At 53.3% G+C, this 19,143-nt stretch overlaps 1 protein-coding gene across 2 annotated transcripts in view; it reads left to right on the forward strand.

Annotated features, from left to right (window-relative positions):
* Positions 1 to 40: 40 nt before the first annotated feature.
* AXIN2 (axin 2) overlaps positions 41 to 19,143 on the forward strand; it is a 23,362-nt gene continuing 4,259 nt past the window's right edge. Inside the window, exons 1-9 of one of the 2 annotated variants that reach the window (XM_035342388.1) lie at positions 41 to 970; positions 6,926 to 7,066; positions 12,445 to 12,547; positions 14,433 to 14,573; positions 14,793 to 15,289; positions 15,465 to 15,647; positions 15,932 to 16,162; positions 16,789 to 16,884; positions 18,106 to 18,273. In XM_035342388.1, coding sequence (XP_035198279.1) covers positions 147 to 970; positions 6,926 to 7,066; positions 12,445 to 12,547; positions 14,433 to 14,573; positions 14,793 to 15,289; positions 15,465 to 15,647; positions 15,932 to 16,162; positions 16,789 to 16,884; positions 18,106 to 18,273 — 2,384 coding nt within the window. In that variant the 5' untranslated portion in view covers positions 41 to 146. The remainder of the gene's footprint in view (positions 971 to 6,925; positions 7,067 to 12,444; positions 12,548 to 14,432; positions 14,574 to 14,792; positions 15,290 to 15,464; positions 15,648 to 15,931; positions 16,163 to 16,788; positions 16,885 to 18,105; positions 18,274 to 19,143) is intronic. The other variant, XM_035342389.1, reaches the window with a different exon arrangement.

Below are 19,143 nucleotides of genomic sequence, written 5' to 3' on the forward strand. Positions count from 1 at the left end.
CCCCCCCCCCCCCCCCCCCCTTTTCTTTTTCCCTTTGCAGAGAGGAGGCTCAGAGGATCCCCTGCTGACTTGAGCGAGAGGCAGGCAGAGGCGCAGGCGGCTCCTGCAGGATCTCCGAGCCCCTCTCCCCGCCGGGCTCCGGAGCCATGAGCAGCGCCGTGGTCCTCGCCCACCTCCCAGACCCCAGCAGCAGCTTCAGGGAAGACGCCCCCCGGCCCCCTGTCCCGGGGGAGGAAGGAGAGGCACCATGCCCGCAGCCCGCCAGCTCCTTCCTCGTGAAAAGCCAAAGCTTCAAGGCCATGCCGGTGCCTCCTGCCCCGAGGAGGAATGAGAACGGGCTCGGGGAGCCGGAAGGCAGCGCGTCTCCAGACTCCCCTCTGGCCAGATGGACCAAATCCTTGCATTCCTTGTTGGGAGATCAAGATGGTGCCTATCTTTTTCGGACCTTCTTGGAAAGGGAAAAATGTGTGGATACCTTAGACTTCTGGTTTGCCTGCAATGGCTTCAGGCAGATGGACCTTAAGGATACCAAAACTTTGAGAGTAGCCAAAGCTATATACAAAAGGTACATCGAGAACAACAGCATTGTCTCCAAGCAGCTCAAGCCTGCTACTAAGACCTACATAAGGGATAGCATCAAGAAGCAGCAGATAGATTCTATCATGTTTGATCAGGCACAGACTGAGATTCAGACTGTGATGGAGGAAAATGCTTACCAGATGTTTCTAACTTCTGATATATACCTCGAATATGTAAGGAGTGGAGGAGAGAATCCTGCTTACATGAACAGCAGCGGACTGGGGAGCTTAAAAGTTGTCTGTGGCTATCTCCCGACCTTGAATGAAGAAGAGGAATGGAGCTGTGCAGACTTCAAAAACAAAATCCTGCCTTCAGTGGTTGGACTATCCAGCAAGACGTTGAGGGTTACAGCGAACGTCAGAGCTACGGAAACTATCGAGAACGGCTACAGGTAAGGGAAGCTGTGGAAATCGGGCTTTGTGTGAACTTTGAGGACTTGGAGGTTGCTTGTGGAGCGGCGTGCTGGGCGGCGAGCAGCGAGGCCGGGGAAGGCTGGGCTCGCAGGGGACGTGGGTGCTTCATGCACCTCCGAGTGCTGTGGAATTTGGGGGGCGTTGGCTTTTCCTTTTTTTTTTTTTTTTTTCCCTTCTCTGCAGAGGGAAAACAAGATACTGTGCTCTTGAGCTCTATTGGCTCTTTCAGTTCTCTTATAGATCAAAAACTTCAGAGCAACTATGTCCTCCGGACATACGTTAATTATTGGTTCAACTTTCAAACCTATTAAGCGCAGTAGTAGAGAGGTTCACAGAGACACATGAATAATGTAACCTCCTAGTTCACCAGCTCCACCATCAGCCAGCGTTTAACTACGTTGGTTATGTGGGAAGCAATTGTGCGGTCGTGGAGCAGGAAATGTATGCACTTGGTACATCAAACTGTGCAACTTGCAGAAAATCTTTTATTCTGGCTGTGCGTGTGTGATACGCAGCCTCTCTCATCGCGTTCGTGGTTGGTGTCATGTCAGAGCCATTGAGGGTGGCTGTGAGCCGACGCATGCAGAGGGATACCTAATTTGAGGCACTGAAGGTAGTGCAGGCATCCCGGCTGTGGAGTAAGAGCAGCTCGTTGGTGCTCTCCTCCTGGCTGTGTCCTCGGAGTTAGGCTTGCGAGATGTGGTTGTGCCTAATGGCAGCTGGAGAGGATGGTGCGGGTTATGGGATGGCACAGTCTTCTCGTGCCCGTGGTAGGGGCACGTCTGCCACCCTGACCCCTCTCTTTTGTTGGAAGCAGTGGTGGCAAGGTGGGATGAGGGTGAGGAGAGCAAGAGCCCTCTCTGAGAGAAGGGGGATGGGGAAGAGAGACTCTGATGAGCAAATGATGAGTTGTATAATCCTCTGAAAATGTATTCTTTCCTCTCCCCACCCTTACCATAAATGTGGCTGGTTGAATCAGGGTTGAGAGGAGAGGGCTCTGCTGGCAGATGTGTGCTCCTGTCTGCTGGACGAGGAGTTTGGGTTTTGCTATGGTAAGTGTTTGACATCTCGTTTACAGGAATTTTGAGAGCGTGTCTGTGATTCATGAACATCAAAGGGCATCGGGCTGCTTTGGGCTGCACTCTGCCTCGCAGGGGAGGCTGTGCTGGAGTGCTCTCTCCTCCTGCCCTGCAGAGAGCTTCCAGCTGTGCAGGGCTTCCTGGTGCCGAGCAGCTCGCGGGGCTGCGAGCCTGAGCCTCCTCCTGCCCCAGCAGGAGCTGGGAGGGCTCCTCAGGGCTGCAGGGGCGATGCTGCGAGGCCGAGCGAGAGGCGGCTTTGGTCCTTCTCTGCTGGAGGGGTGACAGCCGGCAGCGTGGGTGTGGGACAGGAGGGACGTGCCCCGTCCCGCCGTGGCCTCGGGGGCTCTCCTGCTGCGAGATGTCGTGGGGCGGAGGCACCGCTTGGCAGCTGGCGTGTGGAGGACGTGGGGTTTTTGGGGATCCTCGTCTCGTGCCTCTCTGTGTTGCTGCCTGAGCATCTGCTGTTCTGCAGAACTTGGTTTGAACTGCTGCCCTTCGCTTGCTTTACAGGAGGGGGATGTTGGATGCTTTTATCTTGCAGCCTTTGTTGGTATTCAGAGCTGGAAGGGCTTGGCTGTAACGTCCTAGCAGTGCTGCAGGCCCTGCTGCAAGCCCACATGCTCCTTGTCCGTGAGAGCTCTCACAGAACTGTGGCTGCTTGCCTGATTAGTGCTGTTTGTTTTTTTTCCTTGTCTTTTTTCCCTTTTTTTTGTCCAAGGATTAGTGCAGCTTGCTCCTCACATCAGCTCTACCCTCCCAGGACATGAGGTGGTGCGTTTGGCTTTGATCACCTTCTGTTGAATTTCCAGGAGCGTTAGCTCTCCATGGGGCCAAGAGATCTCAATGCAAAGAGAGGGAGGTCAAGCTGAGATGCTTCTCAGTCCCTCCCCGAGCTGTCCGCTTGTGAAACCACTTGTGTGTGCATGTGCTAGGAGCTGATGAGCATACGGATGGGTTCTCTCTCATCACTCAGCATTTAGGATTGCATTTAGGATTGGAGCTGAAGCTTGCACATAGTCTTTCCTGGTGAGTGGCCAAACCACACCTCCCTCCTAGTATGTGCGATGGAATTGAAGCATTCCTGCTCTCCTCCCCAGCGTGTTACGTTCTGGAAGTGCTGTGCAGGCTCTTCCCACTTGCTTCTGTGGGTTTCGATGTGACCATGGCAGCAAAAGCCGGGCTGAGTGCACCTGATCCCAGGAGCTGAGCAATCTGGGGCCAGCCCACTGTTTGGATGGGAGACCACCTGGAAATCCCAGGGCACGGAGTCACGGCCAAAACCATGGCAAGCTGGAGACCACAGGAACCGTGCGAGCTGCAGGACTTTGGCCCCAGCATCAGTAACGGCCAGGAACAGAAGTGAAGTGAAAACACAGCGTTTGCGCCTGGCTGCGAAGCAGGCACGTGCATGCAAATTGCTGCTTGTATATTTGGAGTCCCAATACAGGAAATATTCTCAACTTAGAGAGCTCTCGTCCTTTAGAGCCACTGCCCTCCCCTGTATGTTGCGGTGAGGTTAAAACCGGCCTCCCCGAGAGCGCTGGACCTGGCCCCATTGTCCAGGAATTCCAGCTATTATTTATATGCGCTTCTAAATTTATCACGCGCGAGTTTGTGTACACAGAGCTGGGCTCCTTCCTTTGCAGCGCCGCCGCACAGTGTGTTTTTGTTCAGGCCAAGGTGGACTCATCTGCCTCCCATTAAGCTCTCGGCTCTAACATCAGTGGGGCTGGCCTTGCTCGGGGAAGGCTGGGGCTTGCAGATGGCCTTCTGCCGGCTCCGAGGGCTTCCTGGCCTTTGAAAGAACCCGCCGGTGGAGCTCGTTTTGTGTGAAGTTATTGGAACCGAGTTTGGCTTCAATTATCAAAGTAAATGATGCCATTGTAAAGCTATGCTCCGAGCAGAGTTCTACAATTAGAGCATGGGAGCTGTGATTAACATAGTTTTGTTAAAATACACTTTTTTTTTTTCATGCTTGTGCACGCATTTTTTTCCTTTTTTGCCTTTAAACCTGCGATTGCCCGCTGATGTTTGTCCCAAGAAAATACTTAATGAGATTCAGTTTTGCCTCAAAACGCTCCTTGCAGATTTTCACTTCTCTGTATAAATCTCTGGTTTGAACTGCCAGAGCGCGTTCGCTTCTAAGAAGTGGAGTTTGGCAGTAAAAAAAAAAAAAAAGCCACTCTGCAGCTGCACCCTGGTAACAGGGGATAGGACCAAGAGCCCCTGACTTTTTCATGGCCGTGTTACACCTCTGGTGTGCCTGGGGCCTAACGCATCAGGGTAAGAATAGCTGGGGAAGCATCAGGCATTCTCCTTGAAGCTCCAGAGCAACTGCTACCTGACAGCTGAAAACACTTTGCACGCGGGGTTTGGAGGCCGGGGGGGGGGGGGGGGGTGTGCATCTGTGGCAGGAGCCCACCGCTTTCCCCTGGAATTTAAAACCCTCGCAGGCAGCTCGGTGCATCTGGGGGCAATTACTGGAGTAAGGTGGTCGAATTAAAATAAAACTTGAACAGAGAAAAGCGGCGGGGGCTGTTTTGCTTGAGGTGTGTGGGGATTTCAGGAGGGTGCTGTGGTGAAGGGGGGCCTGCTTTAAAAAATATGTAAACTTTGGGGGGTTTTGTGTCGGTGGGGTTTTGGTAGGTGAGGCAGTGCTGCAGCCCGGTGCTGACTGGGAAGATGAGTTAGTTCTGGCCACTTTCTCCAATTATATCTTCCCCAACGCTGCGTTTGGACACACCTCCTCTCCCTGTGCTGTGTTCATATGGAGCCGCTGCCTCCGCCCCCACCGCAGCTTCTCCAGCAATCGCATCCTCGGGGAGAGCATGGGAACACAGCCCTCCTGGCTCGGCCTGGGAGAAGCCAGGCCCCTCTGGGCAGGGCAGCGGTCCTGGGCTGGGGACCGTCCTGGGCACCGAGCCTTGTGGAGCATCCTCTCCACCATGCCCCATGGTCCTCGGATGCTCCGCTAAGACCCAAGCTGGTTTCAAGTCAAAGTCATGATGAGCTGCATCCCGTGCACAGTCAGCCCTGCAGCCCCCCGAGGACCTGGGCGGTGTCACGGGGGCTCCACGTCCCCCTGATGCGGAGCAGAAAGCTGCAGGTTTTTAGAGGAACTTTTCTGGAGTAGTAGTGGGATAACTGAGCTTTCGCCCACATGTGGAATTAATTCATCTTTGAAGATTTAACTTCTTTCCTGTGGCATTCCTCACTATCTCGTTGGTGTTTTTTTTTTTTTTTTTTGGCTATATGTTTTTTAACATCTTGATCTCCTCATCAGAAACGTCTTGGCCTCCCTCAGAAAGGAATGCAGCCCCGGCTGGGCTGAATACCTGCGAGCAGCCCCAGCCCCGTGCCTCATACCAGAGAGGCCCATCAGCTCCCCCATGCTTCCCCCTCCTGTTTTTTTGTTTGTTTGTTTTGTTTTGTTTTTTCCTTTTTCATTATTTTTATTTAACTTCAGCCTTTGTAAAGGCTCCTGTTCTCCCGTGCATGGCGGTGGGGCAGGCTGGATGTTTGTGAGAGGGGAGCAAAGCCCGGGCAGGGGCACGGGACAGGCGGTGGGGTGGGTAGCAATAGGGTGGGTAGCGGCAGGAGGGCTCTGCTGCTCCCCATTAGGGCCGCTCTGCTGCTCACTTGCATCCAGCCCCGGCCCCTCCAGCCCCGCTGTGGGGGTGGGGAGCTTGAAAGCCCATTAAAAAACCTGCCGAGCCTGCTGGCACATTCCTTAGGCCCCCAAGTCCTGGGTAAGTGGCCCTAATTATTAAAATCAGCAGTCCTTATCAGATGACAAGGCCCTTTGCTTTGATATACAAAGGCGGAAGCTTAACAACCCCATCTTCCCTCGCAGAGGAACAAAATGTGCACCTTAACACGCAGCTTTAGAAGCTCCCCGCGTAATCCCCTTATCGCCTGCCCAAGATATGTCTATTGATCCTGCCTGGGGCCTCGGGGGCGCTGGAGGTGGCCCTCAGTGGGCACAGGGACACCCGGTTCCCCCACACGGTGACCCTGCCGTGCCATTGCCTGGAATTCCTTGTGTCTGCGCTGGGTGCTCAGCTCAGACGGCCCGGTGGGGCTTTGGGTTTGCCAAGCCCGTGGTGTTGGTGTTGGCAGCCGTTAACGCGAGCCGCTGTCACCTTCCCCTTCAAAGCGCCGCCCTTAGCATATCGAGCTGGTCCTGCCCTCCCATCCTCCTCTCCCCTCAGCCAGCCCTGAGCATAACAAACCCCAAACTGAGGAAGCAGTCGCTTCCCCTTGAAATGGGCCTCTTTGGAGTGCGGGGAGGATGGCAGCCCTCTGGGAGGCCAAGTTGGAGGCAGCGGATGGCGGCTGTGGCCATGCTCGCCGTGACACACGGTGGTCCTGCCCCAGCGGATCCGGGCAGTTCTGTGGCAGGCCGCACAGATACCATGGCTCGTTCTCCCAGAGCGCCCCTAACTCCTGTACTCAGGAGATCGAGGCATTTATTAGCTGGTCCCTCAGCAGCTTGCAGTGGGACTTGAGCTCTGAACTTCTTGATCTTGTGCTTGCTGATGCCAACAGCAGAGCTCCCGCCGGCCTCAGCAGAGCAGCACCAAGCTCTAAGGAGCAGCTGTGAAGGTGTCAGAGTGCCCAGGGGTGCTCCATGGGATTTTCTAAACTGCATGGCCAATGCCAAAACAACATCTTTAAGGTTGCTCTTTGGATGCTCTTAGATGCTGCCCAGGCAGTGGATGGCTGGATGCTCCTCAGGAGCCTGAGCAGCCGGTGAACGTGGTTCCCAAAAGGCGAGGGCTGCCCTTAAACTTGTGTGCTGTCCTCCAGCCCAAGCCCGACTGGTAACTGGACTCCTGTTCTGCTCATCCCTAGGTCCTTCAAGAGGAACGATCCCGTTAACCCCTACCATGTGAATTCCGGCTATGTCTTTGCCCCCGCAACGAGCGCAAACGACAGTGAAATATCCAGTGATGCCCTGACGGATGACTCCATGTCGATGACGGACAGCAGCGTGTAAGTATCCCGTCCTGCTCGGGCCCTTTGGGATGTGCCATCTGCAAATCCGTGCTGATGCGTGGTGGGGACTGCTGGGAGTGAGGGTCCTGCCAAACCGGGGGGCGTAGCAAGGCCTGGCAGCCTCGTGCTTCGTGCTGGTGCCGTAGGCTCTGGATGGGGTAAGGTGCTGAACCCCTCTGTTGCCCTTGTGCAGCCGCAGCTGAGGAAACGTGTTTTCCCCTGTGCTGGCAGTGCCGCCTGACTAACCCAGGGGTGTATCTCCCTGTGCCTTCTGTCTTAAGGCCAGGCTTCCTTCACTAGTTATCAGTCATCAAAGAGAAGGAGATTGCTTCCTGTAGGAAGTACTTGCTGTAATTAAGGTTCATTGGTAATGGCAGAACGTACATTAATAGGGCCGGTGACCTGAAGGGGCAAATAGCTGCTCATCTAGTGTGGCTGGGGCAGTCTTCAAAGGGCCATTTGAATGGAGCTGCGTGGAGCAGGGCTGAGTGTGTCAGGAGGGTAGGGATGAGAGGTGGTTTTGTGGCTGAGCCCAGGAACTGCAGGATCTGTGTTTTCCTCCCGACTCTGCTGAGAAGTGTGCAGCTGGGAGTAAGTTGTGGGACTGTTCTTCCTCAGTTTGCCTTCCCCAGCAGGAGAGGAACGGGGCTTTTGTGTCTGGGGGTAGAAGAGACAGTAGGGCTCGCATAGTGCTCTCAAGGACCATTTTCTTCAACTGGATAGAAGGCAGCTGCTTCCGTTTGTGTCTCATGATCTTCACTTAAGTACAAGTCCTCTGGAAAAACCAACCTGCCAGATAACAGTGCTGTGCTCTGCGTCTCACCAGTGCAACTCCCTCAGCGCCTCTGTCACTTGTGGCCAGTGATTCCCGTGTACTCCTCAGGGAGATTTGCATTCTGGGCTTTTTAAGTCAGCAGTGCTGCATGATGCTGCACAATGGGGAACAGGATTTACCAAAAATCCTTGATGCATAAACAAAAGCTTTTTTTTTTTTTTTTTTTTTTTAATGCACAAGTGTGTTTTGAACTGATATTATGGAAAAAAATAGTTTGTTGTCCCACTAGATTCCCTTATTGAACAATATTGGCATTAAATAAAAGAGCTGAATCATAGGGTGACTTCTTTATTTCTTCTTACTGGCTCTGGTTGTATGTGATCATGTGTCAACAGAGCATTCACTGGGTTAGTCATTTCTGGACCAGTGTAGGGTCACTTGGGATTCACAGGGCTAGGATTATACCCTCTCTTCACAGCAATGCCAATTGTAGGCCTTATACAGATGAGAGCACTGAGTGAGAAATAAAGTGCATGGTGGATGAAAGGCTTAACTGAATCGCTTTCAGCCCATTGTTAGTCCAGGGGAGCTTAGCGGGGATAAGAGGGTAGCAGCCCGCTTTGAAATTTCCTTGAACAAGTGAATAGGAGCTCCCCATAAAGCAGCGCATGAAAGAAGCCTGCCTGTTTTTTCCTGCCATAACAATAGCCCGTGCAGGCTGTGAGAGTTTGGGGAAGCTTGGCTGATTAAACTGCCCGCAGCTCCAGGTTGGGGGGCGGCTGGGGGGGCAGCACGGCGGGGCTGGGAGCAGCCCTGCCAAAGGGCCGGGTCCTGCTGCGGAGCCAGCTCCCGGGCGTCCCCGCTCCATCTGCGGGGCTGGGGGCGGGCGGGTACCGGGCCGGTTGTGTTTTGGAAGTGGGAGAGGTAAATTGGCACTTCTTGAGGCCCGGCTGGAGTTAAGGCTGATGTAAAACTTCCTTTACGGAGACGGAGGGCTGCTGCCAAGATCGCAGTAAAACATTTGGGATTAGCAGCCGTTCCTGGCACCTGGCTCTGCCGGTTCCTGAAGGCACCGTGCGTGCGGTGGGGGCACAAGCCCGCCGTGCTTCTGCAGGCCGTGCCAGGGTGCTCTCCTGCTGCCAGGCTTTGCCACTTCTCAACAGGGGACCCGGTTTTATTCTGTTCCGTCAGTGCGAATGGAAATGAGTTCTTTTGGCTTACGCTGGTATCGACTGAAGAGCAAAAACTTGTTCTGGAAAAGTCTGTCAGACATAACAGCAAAGTCAGTTTTTTTAAAATATATCTAAACCTCAACTGTGCCGGACTTAGGAGAGGTCCCCAAATAACGCACAAGCTGCCTTTCGTACTTCTTTGCTATGATAGATGCCAGGGATCAGCCCCTGTGTATGTTTTGTAATAGCCACAAAGCATCATGCAAATTTGTATTTCCATTTCTTGATTGGGGGGGGCGGGGAAGGAAAGGGGATTTTTTTTTATTTGCTTATATCTTATTTATGGATTTACTTTGGACACAGGGGAATGCTGCTGAGCAAACTTCAAATATTACCTTATCTTACAAACCAGGCTTTTGATGTTGGCAAGATCAGAGGCTTGTTTCAGAGCCGTTGCCAAATGAAGATGGGAGTGAATGCATATGCGCATGAGTCTGATATTTCAAAGCAGCAGTAAAACTACATTCAGGTTAGGTCAGGCACATCTGAGTCAAAAGGCTAAGATAATTGGCTCAGCTTAAATGGCAGCTGACTGGGTAGAAGACTTCAAACTAGTATTTCCCCCAGAAACAGATTGGCTTAGTCCCAGCCTGGTTAGCTGAAATGTTTATAATTAAACTCTACTATTTAGTGCCTAAATCCTGTAGCTCTTCAGCCCGCAGCCTTTAGTAGCCAAGAAGGTGAGTGCAAATGTTTGCTGCTGGAGTGTGGGGAGAGGCTGCACCTAGAGGAGCACCTTCTTGCTTGGCATTGACTCTAAACCCGTGCTCTTTGCTGGAGCCTTTTCGTTTTAAAGGCACTTTCTCCTCATCGGGGGGGTCTATTTCAGTGTCGGGGTTTTGCCCCCCACCGTATCTCTTGGCTGTACTGAGCCTGGCTCCAGCTCTACCCGCCTGGCCCTCCTGCTGTAGGTGGCCACATTTTGTTCAGCCCTTCTAATCTGGCATTGTCCGTTCTCCCCCATTTCATGTGGAAGGCCCAGATTTAGAAAGCACTCATCAAACTGGCTATAAAAGTCCCTCCTCATTCTGCAGGCTGACTTTCCCAAGCTGCACTGCCTTCCCATCACAGTGAAATACCTTCCTTTTTCCCTTTAATTCTGCACTTTGTTACAAGTTGTAAAACTCTTCTGACAAGGCAGGGCTGTAAAAGCAGGGAGCTGGAGGCTTGATCTGGGGCTCCGCTGTGCAACCAGAGGAGGTTTAGGGGAAAGGAGCGGCCTTCATACCGACCTGAACAAGGGCCAATCTTAAATAAAGAGAGGGGCCGCGCTCTGCAGTCGGCTGCTGCAGGGCCTTGGTTTTTTTCCTCCTTTTCGAGCCACCCTGCCTGGCTCCTGCTCGGAGCTCCTGCTCCATAGCTCAGCCCAGGCCCGTCCCTTTGGGCAGAGATGGTCCCGCAGCGCAGGGAGCACGGGGACACCCTGCAAGGAGAGGTGCGCCCAGCCTGGTACAAGGGCTGGGGACGGCATCTCCTGCTGGCAAACCCAGAGGGAGGGAGGTGGGGAGCTCCCCCTCGTCCCTTGATCGTGTCCTTGGGTGCCTTGAGCTGAGCACAGACCCTCAGCATCCCCCTGCTTTCCCCTCTGGCCTCTGGGACTGCCGCTGATGGAGGACACCTCCTCTGTCATTGACTGCTAACGGGATTAGGCCTTTATGTATGTGTGCATGTAATGTGCTCACGCTGGCGTTTTTACTTACCTTTAAAATGTCCGTTTTACTCCTTACCCGTGTACTGGAGGTGTTCCCTATATCTCGGTGAGCCTCAGTGAACAGATGCTGCTCTGAAGGTGCAGCTCATTGGGCTTTTGCTCAAGATTTGCTCTCCCCATCCTTCCCCCAGCCTAATGCAAGCATGTCGGGTGCCCGCACACGGAGCACAAACACCCGGGGGCCACCAGCGGCTGCGGTTGGTGGCCACGGCCAGCTGCCTCCCCACAAGGCGCTCCGCAGCCCCGTGGTGTGCAGCGGGCACCATCAGCTCCTTTCACTTGGAGCGCAGCGCACGCTCACGGGCTGCGGCTGCAGGAGCCTGGTGATCATCGGGTGGCATCACGGACTGGCTGTGGGCTCCCGGCGTGCTCTCTCTTATCATCAAGATTTTTCCAAGTTCACGAAGATGAATTTGTTCTGCTCTTTCGCTCTGGGCTTTGCGACTTAGTCTTGCCCATTAACACAGTCACCCTAATAGCGACTGAAGGATTAGCTGAGCTCTTCACGAGGGCCTGAGACAGTGTGCTTCAACCCATGAGCATGGGGTGGCAAGATCTAGCCACCCACCTCCAGAGAAGGGACCTGGCACCCCGGGATGGCGTTCCCTCGCGTCTTGGCTCTAGCCGTGCACCTGAAACGTGTCGCACCACCAGTGCGGCCCTGGGCACGCCGGGCTGCTGCCGCCTGCTCGGCCGCCACGGCTTTCTGCTGGGCAGGAGCTGTTCTGGAGATGAGTAAGGTGTGGGGGCAGAGGGATGAAAGGGACTGGGCCGGAGATCAAGGTTATTCTGCGAGTCTGAGGGAAGGGGTGGCATCAGACATTCAGGATTTCCAGGCACGCTCTTCCGGTTGTCCCCGCTGTCTGCGGAAGGCCCTTTAATCCTAACCGTGGTAATTTTTTTTTGTGTGGCCAGATGAGAACGCCCCGCGTTGCCTCGAGCAGGCCGTGCAGTGCTCTGTTGGCACCAGTGCTCCTCTTCTGCCTCTCCTCGTGGCTTCCTGGCCATGAGGGGAGCGATGTTGTGCCGAAGGGCACGGCCCACGTGTGCTTTCACCCCGCGGTGCCCAGCCTGTGCTGGGCAGCCCCAGGGCAGGAGAAACATCTCGGAGCTTCAGTAGGGCCAGAGATGGGGAGCAGCCCTTTGGTGGCCATCCATCTTCAGCCTCCTCCTTCTTGTTTCCGTAGTGCCGATGTCCCATGGGGTGGTTTAGGGCTAGAAGAACGTTGTGGTCTCAGCTTAATTTGGTGGTGAAAATTGCAACTAAGCCGAAGGGCAGAAGCTTCAGCCTATCAGTGGAAGGGCCTTTCAGGGAGATGCCTCGGAAGTGAAGCTAATGGGATCTTTGGGGCGTCTTCTCATGTGGAGTTGCCTTCAGCTTGCTTCTCAGCTCTTCCTTAGTTACTGCTCAGCTGTGCAGATGGTGACACAGCCCCTTGCCGAGCCACCAGGTGCTGGAGGCTTATCCTAGCCTCAGGTGACATCCAGGGCACCCAGGACATCTGGGAACACGGGCCTGTAGCACGCCCAGGGTATTTTAGAGCTGATGGAGAACTGGCTGGGTTAGAGCACGGGGTGATGGCGTGGAAGCCAGGCTGATCTGCCGTGCCATGCCTCCAAGAGCCCCCGCTGACGGTGACCTCTCTTCCGTGTGCAGAGATGGGATCCCCCCGTACAGAATTGGGAGCAAGAAGCAGCTCCAGAGGGAGATGCATCGGAGCGTTAAGGCCAACGGTCAAGTTTCTCTACCTCATTTTCCGGTAAGTTCAGGTGGGAGCTGCAGGGCCTGGGACAAACCCCCCGGGACTGTCGGTACACGTGGAGGGACGGGAGCAGGGGAGGGGCGCGTTTCCATCCTTACCCGGTGCCAGAGCTTTTCCAGAGAGGTCTTGCTCAGCGTCAGGCAGGAGCCGTGTGCTTTCAGCAACCTTGCAGAAGCCTGCTTATGCACAGTCACATCTGGCCATCGCCTGAAAGCCAGGTGCTAATTAGGGCCCTTCCATGGCACTGCATTTGCCCTCCTGGCCTAAATTCAAGCATGGATGCCGCGGTGAGGTCCGGCAGAGCATTGGCTGCAGGTGCAGGAGCCGGGCACCACCTTGACACCTCCTCGGTGCCGCACAGACCAGGGTTTGCCTTGCACGCATCGCCCTCAGCCTTCAAAAGCACCCCATGTGTAAGCTGGCAGGAAGCAGGCTCTCCCGAAAGAGAAACATTTGCAGCAAATATGTGCCTTCAGAACTCTCGCTGCCTTGCTTTGAGGGGGTCCATTCGTGGAGTTGCCTCGCTCTTGAAAATTAACTCGCTGACTTGCTAATTCAGTTGACTCGCAGGCTCCTGATTCCTGCAGTGAATAAACTGTTTACACAGACAAGTATAAACTTATCTTGTCTTGAGATTAATATGCTAAAATTCCTCTTTCTGCTGTCTTAAGCAGCAAGAAATCATAGATGATATTTCTGGTGGAGGGGGGTGGTTTATGTGGTTTTTCTTTTTGGTATTTTTTTCCCTTCCTCCATAAAGAAAGTTCTATAGCCTGAGCTTGTAAATTAGATTATTTTGTCCCAGGGCGTGCAAATCGACTTTCTCTGTAAGGCAGTGCTTTGATCAGGGACTGAATAGAGCCAGCTTGTGTAAGAGTGACAATTTCCAGCAGAGTGGCCTTTTTCTACCCTCACATCATTTCTGGAGCTAAGTGGTTGCCGGAGAGAGGCCCCACCTCATCTGGTGGGTAGTATGTGAAAGAGTTGGCAGTTCAGCTTTCTGCTTTCAACAAAAAAAAAAAAGAGTGAAAGTGGGGGTGAGGGGGAGTGGAATGGGGGTGCGGGGGGGTGGCAGGAAGGAGGGGAGAGTCAGGTGGGTGCTTTCTTTTTCCTTTTTTTCCCCCCCTCCCCATTTCCCTACCATGTTTGCTTCTTTTGGCAGAAATTCTCGTTTTGCCTTTTTATATTCTGCACTTGATTTGGAGATGTTCCCTTTTTCCCTTGATAGATCTGCTTGAGGCAGCCAAGCTCAGCAGTGTAGCACCGCTAGCCTGCAGCAGCTTTCTTCATTTTCTGTACAAAGAGATGGAGGGGGGGGAAGAGATCTAGGACACTGTTGAGACAACACTACCTCAAAGGTGCCCAGTGTGTAGCCAGGAAATAAATTACCAGTACTTCTCTGATCTGCAACCGTTTGACTTCTTTTTTTTTTTCTTTCCCTTTTTCTCCCCCATCTTATTTTTTTTAATTTCCAACTCCTTTCTGTTTATACTCACTTTATTCCTTGAGTTAAAGTCTCTCCCTCCCACCTCAGAGGTTTTTTTTTTTTTTGATGTTTGACAACAGTCTTTGAAGATTTTCTACTTCAGAGTAGCTACTGATGGGCTGGTTGTACTACAGAGAGAACAAGCGGGGGTTCCTCAGAGTGCGACCAACTGCTCCTGCCGAAGGCAAACGCTGGTGGGGAGGATGTCACTCCATGAGGCCACAGCACTAGCTCATAAAAATCCAGAGCAGACCATGCCTAGTTGCGGTCGTCTTTTCATCCAAACATGGATACACAACAAGCGGAGCGGGGCTGGCGATGCTGCTCCGGCTAAGCGCCCGCGCCCCGCGCCGCCCGCTAAACATGCCTTGTGCCTTCTGTCCCCGCTCCTTGTAGAGGACCCACCGGCTTCCCAAGGAGATGACCCCGGTGGAGCCGGCTGCCTTCGCTGCGGAGCTCATTTCCCGGCTGGAGAAGCTGAAGCAGGAGCAGGAAACCATGGACAGTCTGGAGGAGAGGCTGCAGCAAATCAAGGAGGTAGGAGGATTAACCCTGCTGGGACTGGGCAGAGATCCCGCATGCTGCTGGGCTGGGGGGGCAGTGGGGCCGTATCCTGCCTGCTCTGAGGACACAGGGAGGAGCGTGACTCCCGTGGGATGGCTCTGTGGTGGGCAAGCCGGGGGGGGATGTCCCAGCTTGTGTCTCACTGGCTTCCCGTCCTCTTAAATTTATTCCTCACCGATGCTTCCCCTCCAGGACGAGGAGAAGGAGGGCTCGGAGCTCCCTGCCAGCCTGCAGAGCAGTCGGGAGATGGTGAACCCCCAGCACCCGCAGCACCCGCTCTCGCTCCTACCGTCCGGCAGCTACGAGGAGGACCCCCAGGCCATCCTGGACGAGCACCTCTCCCGCGTGCTGAAGACCCCCGGCTGCCAGTCTCCCGGCATGGGCCGGCACAGCCCCCGCGCCCGCTCCCCTGATCGCCTGCCGGGAGGCAAGCTGCAGCCCGGTGTGGCCTCGCCGGCCGCCTGCACCCTCCTGGGCAAGGGATTTATCACCAAGCAGACCACCAAGCACGTCCACCACCACTACATCCACCACCACGCTGTCCCCAAGACGAAGGAGCAGATCGAAGCGGAGGCGGCTCAGCGGGCGCAGTGCTGCTGCCCAGCCGGCAGCGACTACTACTGCTTCTCCAAGTGCAAGGGCCACCTGAAAGGCACGGACCCACCTCTCCCTCCGCTGGAGCCCTTTGGGTAAGCCGTGAGCCTTTCTCCATCAAACCCACCCAAAAGACACCAGCCCATCCTCCTCCTGCAGTGGGATCGCCTGGGAGAACCACAGGGGGCTGGGTGGGTTGTGGTCGGGTGCTGCTTGGGGTGTGCAGTGCAGGTGACTAACCATGGGCTCGTGTCCCCTTCTCGCCACCAGCAGGACGGGCACGCTGACCAAGAGGCCGGGCAGAGGAGCGGAGAGCATCGCCCTGCCGGCTGGGGACGGGGGGCTGCCCGGCCCCGGAGGGGTGCAGCTACCTGGCGGTGAGGCGGACCGGGCGCAGAACGTCTGGCAGTGGATGCTGGAGAGTGAGAGACAAAATAAGCACAAGCCCCATAGGTAAATACGCAGCTGTCTACAGCAATATCGCTCCCGGTAAATATTTATATATTAAATGGGCTGTCTATTTTTACAATCGCTAAAAACAAATGAGACTCTTTGCTCCTCCGGTTTAATATAAAAGCTGTTCCGCAGAACCAGAAAAACCACAAAAATGTCATGTTTTTGGCAATAAACCTCCTTTCATGTTATGACAGACTTTTGAGAGGGAGCGAGCAGAATAGGAGCTGCTATTAAAGTCATATTTTCCAGCTTTTCTAACCCGACTTCTTCCCCTCCCCAAGCACACAAAGCACAAAGAAGGCCTACAGCTCCGACTTCACCAAGGGGGCCCCCAGCGAGCGCCCCGGCCGCCACCACCCCTGGGGGACCGGCAGCCACCCGCGCGGGGTGCAGCCCGCCCACCCCTTCGTCCAGGACCCCACCATGCCCCCGCTCACCCCACCCAACACCCTCGCCCAGTTGGAGGAAGCGTGTCGCCGGCTCGCCGAAGTCTCCAAGCCTCAGAAGCAACGGTAACGGCGGCAGGAGGGACGGGGTGGCCCCAGCTGGGGTTGGTGCTGGGATTTGGGGGAGCGGTAGGGGTTTGCCCGGGGTAGGAGCCTCAGCCAGGGCTGTTTGCTGGGTGCTGGTTGTGCTCTTCACCCTAACGGAGGCTGAGAGCTACCAAGGCTGTAGCAGGCGCGTGTGAACGCGTGGACGGTGTCTTCCTCACGGTGTAGGTAGAGGTCCAGATCAGGAATGGGGCTGGACCGTGGGGATGCATGACGGCACAGCTTGGCCAAGCCCCAAGGATGAGCCTCCTTATTCCAACCCCACCCTACCCCGGCACAAATAGTTTGAGTCCTAGGCTATTACTTCCACTCTTTTGATGGCTGCAATTTGCCCATTTTTCCTCTGGGCCGGACTCCAGCTACATACCAAGCGGAGAATTGGACTGGTTATCATTCATTGGGGTATGGAAGGATCATTAGCCCACAGCATTTTTAATTCTCCCTTTGATTGTTTACAACATATGAGGGTTGATACAAAGAGCGAACTTAACGACCCACAGGAGATTTCAATTAAGAAGATCGTATTTCACCAATTTTTAAAAAGATTTTTTTTTTTTCCCCCATTTGTCCCCCCCCCCCCCCTTCAGATGTTCAACCTCAAATCAGCAGAGGGATCGAAACCACTCCGCTGCTGTTCAGGGGGGAAACACCCCTTTTTGCAATGCAAGTCTAACGACAGAAGAGTGAGTATTGCACCCGGATTAAAGGATTGGGAAATGTATATTATAATAATTTTATTTTCATTAAATGGATTGTGCTTTGAAAAGAGAGGAAATTTTTCTATCTGAAGTTTTAGTCTTTCAAACATTCTTCTTAAAGAAAGAACAAAACATTTTCAAATCTTGTCTCTGGCTCTTTTTAACTTGCATTCCTGTAAAGTGGACAAAGATTGGATTAGTCTAATTACAGGATGGTTCTTTTAACAAGAAATCTGCTACAGAGAGGTCTAAAATGGCCTAAATAATTAAAGTTTTCTTTCTTACCCTCTTCATCTTAAGCAATGAGTAATGTTTGAAGTCCAGACTGAGCCACCTGACTAGAGCCTTTCATTTTTAATTGGTTGACCTTAAGTCCACCAGCTGTCTTTGCTAGCAGCTTTTTTTCTGAAGCCACTCTACAAAGACTTAGAACAAATTAGGAAGACTAAATTACTGCGGACTAACACTTTGTGACCTTTTGACATGCCAAGTGTACATTGCCTCAGAAGCAGTTGTAGCTTTGGCTGCATGGCATTCACCAGAGCGTTGCCATTTTGCTGTGTAATATTGTTTTAATTATCCTTTAAGAAGGGTTCCTTATTTCAAATGACAAGATCTGGTTAATTTTAGCCTTGCTGTTCCTGAGTAAAAATAAGCTCACCTGTGTACTTCAGGTGAAATAGTCTTGGAGTAATTTTACTGTTAGCTGTTGCTGGTTGCAGGTAGATTTGTGCATGAGAAAGAAGCCCGTCAGATGCTTTGTGTGAAGGGAGATGAAATGAATCTTTTAAAATCCGACACGTAGAGGGCTTGGGCCTTGGAGGTACTTAGCCTATGGTGAGCCCCATGCATGCTCAGCTGGACCTTGGTCCTGATTTTTACAGCAAGTTCCTAACCTCAGTTCTCCCAGCCACAAACTGGGACTGAGTCTCTGCTGCTCAGATGCACCCTGAGGCTGGGCGCTTTGTGATGCTGATATTTCCACCATCAAAGCAACCAGGAGCTGCTGTCAGAGCCCAGCATCCCACAGGGCTAAGTGCTGTGCAAACACAGCATGACAAATTCACCTCGAGTACAGGAATATCTGACTTTCAGGTCACACCCACTGTATTTCTGACCAGCATTACGTGGAGACTGAGCGCAGTGAAACTGCTTGTTCTCAAGTGGAAAAATAGAGTTTTTGTGTGTGTTGTTTTTGTTTTACAGTCACAAAGAGCCAAAGAAACTCCCGGTTGTTCACACCTCTCAGTCTAGTGAGTTGGTTGTCACCTATTTTTTTTGCGGAGAAGAAATTCCCTACAGGAGAATGTTAAAGGCCCAGAGCCTGACACTTGGGCACTTTAAAGAGCAGCTGAGCAAAAAGGGAAATTATAGGTAAGAATCTTTGTCATTTGTTTGTTCGTTCATGTCCTGAAATAAGACAAAAGTATCAGCAGATATTTTTGCAGATCTGCCCACAGCAACACATTTACATCACCTTTTGGAGCCTGTAGCTGTTCTATTCTTATTCTCTTCCCACTCAAACCAAGAGCAGCTTGGAGATGGAGCAATGGGACAAGCTGCACTCCCTGCGCAGCAGCTTGGCTACTGGGCCACCCCCTCTCCTTCTCCCTCCCCTGCCTCTTTCCGAGTTGCATAAACATGCAGGCTGGCAGGCTTTGTGCTACGACTCTGGTCCAAAAGGCCGGATACCAGGTGAATACCTCACCTTGCAGTGACGGTCTGCAGCCCCTAGAGCGGAGGGGGGTTGTGGGGTTCACTTTACAAACCAGGGGCATCAACATTCATACTGGCTCTGTCCTCCAGTTGTTACTATATCTATTTTTGTGTTTGTAAAATGGGCAGGAGGCCACCTCTGTCCCACAGCTCCTGGTGTGTGTTTGAGTAGTGTTGCTGTAAATCCAGTAAGCGGAAGGCTGGGCTCCTGCTTCTGAGCGGACGTGTAGCTGAGGTGCAAGCTGGTTTGTTTCAGCGCTTCAAAAGCCTTTTCTCTTTGTTAGGGGGGAAAAAACACTGCCATGTAGGGAAAAATCCACCATTGATACTGGGTTTTTCCTCAGACACCACCAGTGAACCCCGCGTGTCTGGTTTCCAGGGCCCAGTTCAGCCAGCTTGCTCCTTCCTTGCTCTTGTTCCCATGGCAGTACCTTTGTTGGCTGTTTTTGCTGTAATCTCCCGGTGGATTTGGGTGCGAGTGGGATCATCTGTCTGCCACTTCTTGTACAGGCTGTGCGGGGGGGGGGG

This window comes from Oxyura jamaicensis, chromosome 18 (assembly GCF_011077185.1).
Source record: "Oxyura jamaicensis isolate SHBP4307 breed ruddy duck chromosome 18, BPBGC_Ojam_1.0, whole genome shotgun sequence".
NCBI lineage: Eukaryota > Metazoa > Chordata > Aves > Anseriformes > Anatidae > Oxyura > Oxyura jamaicensis.